The sequence below is a fragment of the Parasteatoda tepidariorum genome, chromosome 6 (assembly GCF_043381705.1).
Source record: "Parasteatoda tepidariorum isolate YZ-2023 chromosome 6, CAS_Ptep_4.0, whole genome shotgun sequence".
Classification (NCBI taxonomy): Eukaryota; Metazoa; Arthropoda; class Arachnida; order Araneae; family Theridiidae; genus Parasteatoda; species Parasteatoda tepidariorum.
Genome location: NC_092209.1, coordinates 27404766 through 27417788, shown reverse-complemented (window position 1 = coordinate 27417788; position 13023 = coordinate 27404766). Strand labels below are relative to the sequence as shown.

General features: G+C 32.7%; 1 protein-coding gene across 6 annotated transcripts in view; it reads right to left on the bottom strand.

Moving 5' to 3' along the window:
* LOC107439034 (methionyl-tRNA formyltransferase, mitochondrial) overlaps positions 1–13023 on the bottom strand; it is a 47623-nt gene that overhangs the window by 14752 nt on the left and 19848 nt on the right. For 2 of the 6 annotated variants that reach the window (XM_071182128.1, XM_071182130.1), the window contains exons 7-8: positions 9960–10035; positions 8232–8323 (exon numbers count right to left, since the gene is read on the bottom strand). In XM_071182128.1, the coding sequence (XP_071038229.1) occupies positions 8232–8323; positions 9960–10035 (168 nt within the window). Of the gene's footprint in view, positions 1–1658; positions 3041–4784; positions 4950–6559; positions 6725–8231; positions 8324–9959; positions 10036–11758; positions 11835–13023 lie in introns of those variants that run through there. The other 4 variants (XM_043055650.2, XM_071182132.1, XM_071182131.1 and 1 more) reach the window with 4 other exon arrangements.

Genomic DNA, 13023 nt, shown 5'->3' with positions numbered 1-13023 from the left:
TCCGCTACTTAAAAAAAACTATACCGGAACATATGCTCCTGCACCCCAGAGCCCAAGGTCAAGAAAACTGAGATGGGCACAGTCGGCCTTGGCCCTCTTAATGGGCTGTCGCGCCACTGAGTTAGTTAGTTATATAGATAGATATATATATATTGAGATATAGATATATATTGAGATATAGATATATATATAAAACTATAAACTCAGCAAAAAAAAACAATAATGCTGATAGAATAAATATGTAAAAAAAACTACATAAATAACCTTTTTAATGAGTAAAGTAAATTCGAACTAATTAGTAATATATCGAAATTGTCTACCAAAAGAAAAGTTGAACCAGGACCGGAATAAATTTTTTTACATTAAAAAAAAATAATCTTTTTTGGTCGGTTTTTTTTTTTCAAAAAATCTGTGCGTGAAGGGGTTAAAGGCAAACTTTTCAGAAGAATTGGAAAAATTACCAAATGAGTAAAGAAGCAAATATATTTGTTTAAAAAAATTCCTTTCCTAAGGGGAGGAAATTTATCGTTCTGCTCAGATGGGAAAACTACCTTAGGAGAAAAAGCTATAATATATTTTTACTTTAAGTTGATTATCCTCAATGTAAGCTACCTCTTTAGTTTTTAATAATTTGAAATCGCATTTCAGAATAGAAAAAAAAATCAACTGATGAATATAAAAATGGTAGACTAATTTTCTTTTTATCTGAAATAATTTTGATGAATTAAATATTCAAGTTATCGGTCTTGAAAAAAGAGCACAGTTCCAGAGTAGGAAACTTGGTACTTAAAGAGCAAAATATTTTGATGAAAATACATATTATTCATTAACAATAGATATTTTTCTCTCAAGTAGAATACTTTTTGAATAATCATTTTTTTTTAAATTGCATATATTGAATTATAGTTAGGTTTTTATTTGGAGATAGAATCTCAATAAAACTTCCATATATTATATCTTAACTAATTTGTACCTTGTTTCTTTTAAAAAGGATGGTGTCTCTTTTGGGGGCAAAAAGAAAAAGTGGTAGCTCATGTATTTCATTAATATGATTTATTTTGCAGTTACATAATAGTTCTGTCTACTATGATGTATTAACAATATAAATATGTTTTTATGAACCTTCCTTTCGAAAACTGCAGTGGTAGGTAACAGAAAGATTTTTCCACTGAGATATCTGCATTATTTTTCATGTATAAAAATAAAATATTTTCGCAACAGCTCACTGTGAACTAACGTTATGGAGTTTGAAGTTTCTCAAATTCGAAACCAACGCTACATCATTGTGGCAATAAGGTTAGCTTTGCGCACTGGCCGTCTCTATTTCCCAGACAAGCTGCTACTCATCGATCTGAAGCTGGGTAGGCATCAAGACACCACTGAGGATTGAAATGACGTCACCCAGGTTAGACCCTCAGTGGTGGCTGGTTGGTACGAATTCTGCTCCCGGTTCACACTAACCACAATGCTGGCTAAAAATATCCTCAGTGGATCGTGGGTTAAAATCCCCTTGTCGTCGGGCTAACCGTGGGAGATTATAGTGTTTTTTTTCTCTCTCCAAGTAGCGCAAATGAGGTTTCATCAAAAAGTCCTCCACGAAGGCTAATTTGTCATAATGCTTGATCCAGGAGTTTCTTTGTCTTCTGGGCTAGTTTCAAAATTACAAGGCTATGGAGTTGAACATTGATAGTTGTAAATTGATAGTACCTGTCAGCTTGTTGAGGATTGGGAACATATTTTAATCCAGTGTACAAATTTTAAGCACATTAGAGAGAAATTTTTTCATTCACAAACCACCTACGAGTTTATAAAGCAGCATTGGTCAAACCCTAAAATAAAAAAGGGAATTGAGGAAATAATAAGAAAATTGTTTAGTAACAAGGCACCTCCCTGAATCCTGATGGCCTTTTGCTGCCTCTTGTTAGGAAAAATACACCTAAATCACGGCTAACCTGTTATGGTTCAATTATTACTTGAATTTTCTCTTAAAATGTTTTTTTGGAGCTTTAGTCTCATGTTTTGTCAATCTCTGCCCCAATGTGATTCCTCATTTTGAAAATTTTAATCACTTGTGTTCTTAGAGTTTTTATATATGGTATATATATGTCCTTTCTGTTTAAAAAAAATAATAATAATAATTACTGGAATTTGATAACTTTAGTACTGTTGTGCCAGCCATAATTATATTCTGAGTTACAAACATCCTATATTTTCCATGTGAAATTGTTTCCTTTTATTAACTTTGCACCCCTACTGAAGATGCGACATCAATATCTCTTCTGATTGTTACTGTTTATTTTCTTTGTAATGTTTGTTTTCTTAGTTTATTTCTAAGTAGCACTGTTTTCTGGATTTCATATTTAATATTCCACCTATTTGTTAAAACTCTAATTTGAAAATTTTGAATATGTTTGCTCATGTAATTGAGCTGTTACGCTCACTTCGAACTTTCGGAGTGCCCCCGGATGCTCCCTTACGGGGGCGGGACGGGCTTACGCTTGTTATTGATAGTTGTAAACTTAGAATTGGGGTCAGTTGTTCAACTCCGGTTATTAAATAAAATAAAAACAATTTTTACAAATTATTCGCACAAAGTTCCTAATTCCACTCTATTACACGATTCCACTCTATACTAATTATACTCTATACCAATTACTCTATACTAACTCTATACTAATTACTAATACTATAATTCCACTCTATTACACGAATTCAATTAAAATTGGCACAGCATTTGTGAATATTTACGTCACCTTTGTACCATCATGGTTTCACGTACAACGTCTGTTTTTGCTTTGGTGACGGAGATCGTTAAAACGGGAGCCAACTGCAAAATGTTATAAGAAAACCGAAAGATTTATCGGCAATGTGATAGTAAGCTCGTTGTATACTTAAACAAGCTTCATTAGTCTTTTTTCCCAGATTCAGGAGAAATAAAATAATAGTCCTTCTTTTTTCTAATAAAGTTTTTATAAAATTGTGAAGCTGGCATTATTCCGTATGGATGTAATCTCACTTTAACCACTCCACACCAGCCGCCCTAAAGAAGTAAAAAAAGAAAAATTTTTTATTAGTTTTACAAAGAGGCATTTATATATTCTTTTAAATTATTTTAAGCAGTATTAAAATACTAAGACAAAGTCCAATAAAATTAGCTCACAAATACAGATTAAAACCAAATTACAATCTTTAGTAATCTTTCAATAACTAGTAACCACATGCTGATATTTTCGAAATAACCATGATAACAATTAGTGATCAAAATTTTTCCATGTCGAAACGGTAAAAATAGTGGAAAAGATTTACAGCGCCATTTGGTGGAATATTTTTGAGTTAAAAGCCGAAATTCTGGGAAGAAAACGTATGCGCTGCTACATGAATTTCAAGCAAAATTTGTTACTTTGATCTAAAACCGATTTCTTGTCATTGATTTTTAAATACAGTAAGTCTAATTTAAGAAATACTCTGTAGAATTGTTTAATTTATCATCAAAGCAACCAAAAATACTGAACTAAGTATCTGTAAATAATTATAAATGACTAGTTATAAGAAAATGATGCATTTTAGGTGCTATATTCGCTTAATCAGAAAAAGTATAAAGCATAAAAAGAAACACAAATTTTATCCTTTTTTGCTTCGAAATGAAATATGAGTAACTTCCTCATGGCTCACCAAGTTTTCTGTCCCATTATTAAGTATTTCGAAATTAACCTACTGATTAGTATAGTCTTAAAATGAAAAGAAAAAAACATTTATAGAACTGCAAGAACAAAATTTTCTCTGTCTTATAGTTTTTAGCAAAACTTTTTGTTGAAATGGAATATTCTCAGAAGCTTCGAAAAAAAACAAAGAAAAATTTGGGGGGAAATCGCAGTGCTTCTAGCTTTGCCAAGAACAAGCGAAAAGTCACAAAAAAATGCAGACGTTCACTAACTATTTTTTAACACATAAAAATTAATTAAAATAAAAATAAATAAATTTTACAAACTGAGCTTTTTTTGCGCTTGGCTAACCGAAAAGAGCCTTTTTTTCAGCTGAAAAAACTACTAATTTTTTATACTAATATTAATCAATTTTTTGAAGTTTCTCAAAAATCATGTTCCCTATGGCTAAGGAGGCTAATTGGGTCAAATAGATAATCAGGTTCTGGGGACTTCATTTTCTTAATTAACTTCTATTACCGCGAAAATTCCTCCCACCTCTTTCGAATGTGATGTGCTCTAGGTTTTCCGTTTTAAGTCAGAGAAAAGTAAAATTACTCTCTCTCTCTCTCTCTCTTTTTTCTGCTTAAAAAATTTAATTTCGATGATTTATTTTATATTCTAAAGGCATGCATTTCGTTTTTATGGCCTTGTTCTTTTTTAGTGTAAAATTATAAGTTTTAAAATATGCTAAACTCACCTCGCATTTCACAAAAATGAGTTTTAATTTCTTGTAAAAGTATATGTATCCCGGAAATACGTCCTGCGTTAACAATGAAGTTATATTAAGTGTTTCAATTTCGTTTTTATACCAGCAATTGACGAACACCCTTTTTTAATCTTTCCAATAAGTAAAAACTAGGAACTGAAAAAATTGTGAAAAAAAATTTTACAATGAAAAAATTGCTTTCTTTTTATAAAGATTAACCCTTTAACTCAAAGTTTTTATTCTTCGTGATTTTTTCATTATTTTGTATTAATTTATGTTAAAATAAGTGAAAAGTGTTAGATTTAATATTTTAATTATTTATGGTTATGATGATTATTTATGGTTAACCCCGGTTTAAAATATACTAAACTCACCTTGCATTTCACGAAAATGAGTTTTAATTCCTCGTGAAAATATATGTATCCCGGAGATACGTCCATCGTTAACAATGAAGGAATTTCAGCTGTTTCAATTTCGTTTTTATCCAAGCAATTGACGAATACCACTTTTTTATCTTTCCAATAAGTATAAACTGGAAACTGAAAAAAATTTTTTAATTAAAATTATGTTAAGGATAAAAACACCACTTTCTACTTATAAAGATTAACCCCTCAACGCAAAGTTTTTATTTTTCATATTTTTTTCAATTACACTCTATAACAAAAAAATTGATGCACCAAGAAGGAGTTGTCCGATTGAAACGAAAAATGGTGGATAGGAAGACAATGTACAGAATAGTAAATGATAAAAATTTCAGAACAATTAAATAATTTATTGCAGAGTTATACAGTAACAAGTTCAATAAGGTGTTGACCCGCCTTTAACCAGGATACAAGCTGCCACACGGCGTGGCATAGACCGATAAAGCTACCGGATGGTCTCCTGCGGTATTTCCTGCCAAATTCTATCATCCAATTGTCGAACGAGGTCATCAACATTCCGTGCCAGATACAATCGCATTCCCATCATATCCTAGACATGCTCAATGAGAGAGAGATCTGGTGATCTGGCAGGCCAAGGAAGAGTTTGACAAGCTTGTAGACAGTTCATAGTAACACGTGCCGTATGTTGTCTGGCATTGACCTTCTGAAAAACCAGCCCAGGGCGCTGCAAAAAGAACGGTAGCGAAACAGGTCTTAGGATGTCGTCGACGTACCGCTTTGCAGTAAGTGTACCTCTAATGACGACCAAAGGGGTCCGGCTGTCAAAGGAAATGGCACCCCAGACCAAAATGCCTTGTTGAGGGCCGGTGTGGCGTGCAATAGTGAAGGCAGGATCCCCCCTCTGCCCTGTGCGTCTCCAAACACGTCTTCGATGATCGTCAGGGCACAGTTGGAAGCGGGATTCGTCGCTAAAGACTATACGTCCCCTGTCGTCATCATTCCAGCCATATCTGTTCAAAACATTCATGCATGCGAAATTTCAAAGCAGTCGGAGGATTGCTTCTTGGTGCGTCAATTTTTTTGTTATAGAGTGTTTTTTGTATTAATTTGAGTTAAAATAAGGGGAAAATATTATATTTAATTGGGATGTAGTTGCCATGGGCACGCGTCGTATAAGTGGGGCCACAGGAACACTGGTCCATGGGAAAAGAAAATCAGGAGTCGTGGATTCTTCACATTAAGTTAGTCATTTATTTCAGGAAGGAATCACAATTCAACAAAAGAACATCTTCTTTGGAAAAGGAGCACTGGATTACCTCGTGTAATTCATATTCGAGAACACGTGTCTCCTTCTCTGCATGCTCGGCTGGCTATACCTCAAAAATCAATATATAAAATTATACTATATCCTAATTACTAGATTCGCAACCTTAACAATCTATGGACAATCATGAAAATCAGAAAACGAGCTCGCAGAGAAGGAAAGAGGATCTTACACCAAAAATTTCTCGTTCACCAACACCGAGCGTAAACACACTTCGAATCGTTGAATGATAGCGTGCATCCGGGGAACCGGCTTGGCTTAACTCCCGGTTGTAGTTAAGATAAACTAGGTGCAAGGCACCGTTAAAAATTAATGTTTTTAGATTTAGAAGAGAGCAAGACTGTTTCAAATTTGGGTGTATTGTGATAGCATCATCACAAATTTTAATTATTTGTAATTATGATTTATGGTTAACCCCAGCAAAAAAATATGCTAAACTCACCTTGCATTTCACAAAAATGAGTTTTAGTTCTTCGTGGAAGTAGATGAATCCCGGAGATACGTCCACCGTTAACAATGAAGGTATTTTAGCTGCTACAACTTCGTTTTTATCCAAGCACTCGACGAATACCACTTTTTTATCTTTCCAATAGCTAAAGACTGGAAACTGAAAAAAATTTTGAATTAAAAAAATTTTAACATAAAAAAACACTTTATAAAGATTAACCCTTTAAACCAGAATTTTTTATTAAACAAACATTTCATTTTATATTGATTTAGTTTCTCCATCCTCTGAGATTTTCTACTTGTGTAAAATAATGAATGTTTTAAAGGTAAATAATCAGGGAGCGATTAACACGTTCACGCTAGATTGCATACCTGCTGACTCTTCTGGATTTTCCTGAAGATTTTATTTTCATATTTAAAGTGGTAGTAATTATATACTATTTTTTTCTTTTATAATCTTAATTTTCAAATGATATTGATCACCACTATTCTTACAAAAATTAAGCACATATATTAATATGCGTTACTGTCATGGTTGTCAACTTAAGTTTTCTCAAATACAACGTATTTGTTTGCTTAAAATTGAAGTTTTAATTCCATTTTAATACCACTGGGAAAAATAATAATGGAAGGGATTAAAAGTTGGCAGGTATGAGATTGTCTCATCGGGCGGCTCACCGGAGTAAAAACTGGTAACAAATAAATTTCATTATTTAGTTTTTATTCCGGCAATAATAAATCTACCATAACTACCAATTGTTTTTAACGGATGCAATTTTCACATTGAATTGCTTCTTCGCCGTGATAAATTTCCTCACAGTGAAATGTTATTGTTGAAAATAGATTAACTCCTCCCGAATATTATCTAATATTGAAATAGTTCTTCTACCAGTATTTTTTCTTTTCCGTCCCGCTTTCAGGCACAACACCCGGCGTGAACGTGTTAAAACAAATTCAGGCCCAAGGTCCGTAAAAGTTTCTTGGCTTCTAACAAAATATTTCAAAAAGAAATTTCTGAAGAGTGGCCCTAACAATAAAAAGAATCGATTGAACTGCATGATTCAAAAGAAACTTTCTAAAAAATTTTGAAAGCAGACAGTTGAAAAATTTTTTTCTAAGGTAAAGTTTACGCAACTAAATATTAAGGCAAAATATAAAAGGTGAGAAAATAAAAAAAGTTTGGTGACTACAAACAAGTGAAATCGGAGATTTTTGCTAAAAGTCACTGATTAGCTGAATTATTTTAAAGATTGTAGCCTTCCATCGACAGCTTTGCATATTCATTAAGAATAAGCTTTTAGTTCTTGTTGACGCTAATCATTTATAAGAGATTTAGCGAATTTGCATTCTCGTTGCAATTGCTTAAGCCGTTAGAGTAAAAATTGCACCAACTAAAATTCAGCTGTACTTTCGAATTTGATAAGTGCTATGTTTACACGAGTTTGGTTTATCACAATATAAAGAAAATTAGAAATAAAAAAATGCTTTTTATGAGAAAAACTGTTTCTTTCAATATTTAAAAAAAGGTAATTTTGTAGACTTTTTACTAATTTTTGAGGCCCCCCAGAAAGTGCAGGCCCTAGGCCCGTGCCTATTGGGCCTAGGTGATAATCAGGATTACTTAAAATAAGACTAAAATAAGAAGAAAGATAAGAAATTAAACTCACAATGTCCTTAAATGTGTTTAGTTTTCGCTGTATTAATTCCACTGTATCCTCATTCCAGTTAACACAACCTTGATAAGCTTCAAGTTTTGGAGCTGTAGAAAGAAATTATTCATAGCAATGAAATTCATTTGATCTCTGAAATATAATTCTATGCCAGCAATACTACAAAATTGTTCAAGGGGATACATATAGTTTGTCAACTGTAAGAACTCCCCCCACCACAAAGACTGAGGCCCCTTTTCTGCCATGGAAACAAGAATAGTGCATTTTAGGAAGGGTAATTTCACTTTATTCTAAGGTTAACACAATAGACCGAAGAAAAAGATTCCCTCTTTCTCGCCGACCCAAACCAAAACCTGTCCTAAATAGAGACCTCACACCCTTACTTGAAATAATTATATCTCGTTACCATAGTCACCGCCACGAATCCAGACTAATGTCTAATGCAGTCCTTATTTTAAACAAACTATAGCTAATGTTACGAGTAAAGAAAATGCATATGAAGTACAAGTAATTAGTGTTTTTTTCACCTCGGTTTCCTCATTAGCGATTCAGCAGATTTTCATATTATTTTTCTTCTTCGCTTTACCCATTAGTGCCCAGTCACAATGATTTAATATTAAAAAAATCACTTTTAGGAAAATAATATTAGAACACATTTGCTTAAATTCAATGAATATCCCCTTCTGTTACCTGTCACTTTTGTTTTAATCAAAGCACAGTGGTTTAACTTAAGATTCAAATATTAATATTTATTTAATTAACATGTTATGGTAGACAGAAATATCTTGTTTCTGCTACATAAATCTTAATAATAGATAACTTATACTATCATTTTTTTCTGTTAAAAAGAACTGTACTTTTTAAAGAGCGCTATTGCATGGGCTGCCAACTTTCTACGCTTTCTGAAAAAAAAATTCAAGGGGAAGCCAAGTATATGTTTTAATGTACTATTCTTTGTTTCGTAAATTAAATTTAAAGTTATTTTTCAGACCACTATTTTTCAATTATTCAAAAGTTCATATAAAACGCCGCTTAAAGTACTTTCATTGTTGGACAAACTCTCCTCTCTGCACCAATGAAGCCCGGCTACCGCCCCATTTGTAAATTTTGCAAATATCTTTTCTTTTGTAAATATCTTATTGTTTTTATTACCTTATGTACTCTTTGCGCCTTATATTTAACCCAGATTTGATTTCCTAATTGTATTTACATGCGATTTAACAAATGTTAAGTACCGCACCTCCCTTCCTTTCACCTAAACTCGATGAAGGAGCAGATATCCGCCTAGGATAGGCTCTCCGAAAATACTTGAATGGTTTGTACTTTTATTGTAGTGAAGCTCATAAAAAATTAGCAAAATGGCTGAAAAATCTGAGAGCTTTAGTTTTTAATTGTCTACCACAATCTAAAATATTCTGTCAATAGTGTTGCAGCTGACAGCTCTGCTATTACATTGAATAATTATTTGAATCCCTTATTGTACATACTTTTTCGAGCAGAATTCTGAATAAACATATAAAGTGCTGTCACTACAGAACATTCTACATAATAATTTATAATTATACTATGTAATTTTATTATTACTAATTCTTCTATACTAAAATAACGAATGACTCGTAGTTAAATATAATGTAAATGGCTTCCGATTAATATGTCAAACGCATATATTACATATTTCCATACGTAATCTAACAAATAAATTTAGTTATTTTATAATAAACATACCATATGTCACACCTTCTTCAGGCTGAGGATAGCTTGAGTTAATGGAATTGATTAAATCCTTCAAAGTTCGCATTATCTACAAGGAAAAGTTTCATATAATGAAGCGAACCCAAAACTTTAAGACAGAATAAAGAAAATCCTAATAATTCGGAGTACTATTCATATATTTCAAGACTGGAATACTTCAATATTAACTATCGACGCCCCATACACTTGGCGACATCTCTTAGCAGTGTTTTTTTTAACCACTCTCGCCAAGAAACACATCGTATGTGGGCAACTTTTCCAAAAAAGATGAAAGCAAATTGTAGTTTGTAATTCGCTACCGTTTTTTCTTAAAAATATTTCGTCGAATCCGGAGCAGTTGGTATCTTTGCATTAAAACATAATCTAAGTTATCATTAGAAGAAAGCTAGATGTCCTGAATATCATAGGAGAATTCTTTTCTAAAGTCAAAGTGTTAGGTCATAAAGAGAAGGAAAGATCAAATTTGAATAAGCAAATATATAATATCACTTTTTCTGCATATGTGTTTTTCATATATCGATTACTTTTGTGGCGTGGTATCAATGTTGTTGGTAAAATGTAGCAAGTGTTTCTCATTACCATGGGGGAATTTATTTTTTAATGAAATCTTTCATGATGCCATTTGGTATAAAACTAATATTCTGGAAGTTTTAGCTGAGAAAAATAGTATTTATACACTAACCACAAGCGTTGAAGTTTGAAGAAGAAAAAAAACATCATGATTTTTAACAGAAAAGTTCACATTTTCCACTATAAAATCCGGAAGATGTAGAAACCCTAATTGGGACAAATTTTATATTTTCAACTTAATACAGTCAAACCTCGATATCTCAAACTTGAAGGGAGAGGAGAAAAAATTCGAGATACCGAAAATTCGAATTATCGAAAATCGCATGTTATCGATGGTAGAATAAAGAAAAATGCTCTTTACATACCTTATTTACTATTCCATATTTATTCTAAAAACCCTTTTTACCCTTTCATATAAAAAAAAGATTCAATTGTTGTTTGCTTTAGAGATGTGTAAGTAAGTTTGTCTGTAACACTTTCTAAGTGGACTATAGTTTTAAATGCCTTCTCTGACATATTTGGCTGCCTCTCAATAAATCTCCTTACGGTGTCCACTGCAGAAAGTGCTTGTTTGTTAGTAACATTGGGTGGTAAATCTTCAATTTTCTTATCCTCTTCTTCTGATAGTTCACAAGAAGCTTTCGTTTGAGCGATGTCATCCCACTGACCACATACTCTTAATGCATCATCTACGTTTACAAAGTCATGAAATTCCATGTCATCAAGTTTCATGAGTCCGGTCAATCTGTCCCAATCATTTTCGGTGTAGTTTTCAGCAGAATTAACGATATTGATTGTTTGACGACTTTCGTGATCNTCATAAAAAATTAGCAAAATGGCTGAAAAATCTGAGAGCTTTAGTTTTTAATTGTCTACCACAATCTAAAATATTCTGTCAATAGTGTTGCAGCTGACAGCTCTGCTATTACATTGAATAATTATTTGAATCCCTTATTGTACATACTTTTTCGAGCAGAATTCTGAATAAACATATAAAGTGCTGTCACTACAGAACATTCTACATAATAATTTATAATTATACTATGTAATTTTATTATTACTAATTCTTCTATACTAAAATAACGAATGACTCGTAGTTAAATATAATGTAAATGGCTTCCGATTAATATGTCAAACGTATATATTACATAGTTTCATGCGTAATCTAACAAATAAATTTAGTTACTTTATAATAAACATACCATATGTCACACCTTCTTCAGGCTGAGGAGAACTTGAATTAATGGAATTTGGTAAATCCTTCAAAGTTCGCATTATCTACAAGGAAAAGTTTCATATAATGAAGGGAAACCAAAACTTTAAGACAGAATAAATAAAATCCTAATAATCAGGAGTACTATTCATATATTTCAAGACTGGAATACTTCAATATTAACTATGGACGCCCCATACACTTGGCGACATCGCTTAGCAGTGTTTTTTCAAAGCACTTTCGCATATTATTGCTTGTGGGCAACTTTTCCAAAAAAAGAAAAAATGGAAGCAAATTGTAGTTTGTAATTCGCTACCGTTTTTCTTAAAAATGTTTTGTCGAATTCGGAGCAGTTCGTATCGTTGCATTAAAACATAATCTGAGTTACCATTAGAACATGGGTTCCCAAAGTGGTCCAGGTGGACCCCCAGGGGTCCATAGGAGACCACACGGGGGTCCACGTAGACGTGAAAAGAAAACAAGGGTTCACAAGTTGTAAGTGGGGATCCACGAAAAATTTTCTGGTTTTCGTAATAAAGAACAAAATTTTTGGCTTGGATTTACCTATCAACGTAGGCAGGTAGCATCATTCACTAGGTAGGTACTCAAAAATATTCGATACTCAGTTCAAACACAAAATTGAATAGATAATAATACAAGTGTACACCACATGTCGAGACTTGCAAAGTGCCGCCCGTGCGCCCGCTCGCATTTAAATACCCTGCACGATGACTTCAAAAATAGATTTGAAGATTTTCTGACGTTGGAAATATCACCAAGGATCATAACCTCATTTGATGAAACGGAACAGGCGTATGTGGTATTACAAGAGGAGCTACTTGAGCTCAGCACCAACGAGGAACTGAAGGTGAAATTTAAAAAAGGCTATCAAACATTTTGGCTGCAGACAGAAATCCCCGAAAAATATCCTGGGGTGTGGGAAATTGCGAGAAAATTTTTGATAGCGTTTCCCTCGTCATATCTTGTCGAAAGAAGTTTTAGTGCCGTTTCCAACCTGTTGACAAAAAAAAGGAGCAGGTTGAACATCACAGAACGGGGAGATTTGAGATTACTTCGTACAAAACTGAAGCCAAATATTGATTATTTGCTGTCAATTCATTAAGTACATCTGTCTCATTAAAAGTATGACTATTTTTTATTCTTGATTTACATTTCAGAGTTCATTGTTTATTTTTTGTCAATTGTTTGTAATAATAAATGTTTATAATTTTGTATAACCACAAGTATTATTTT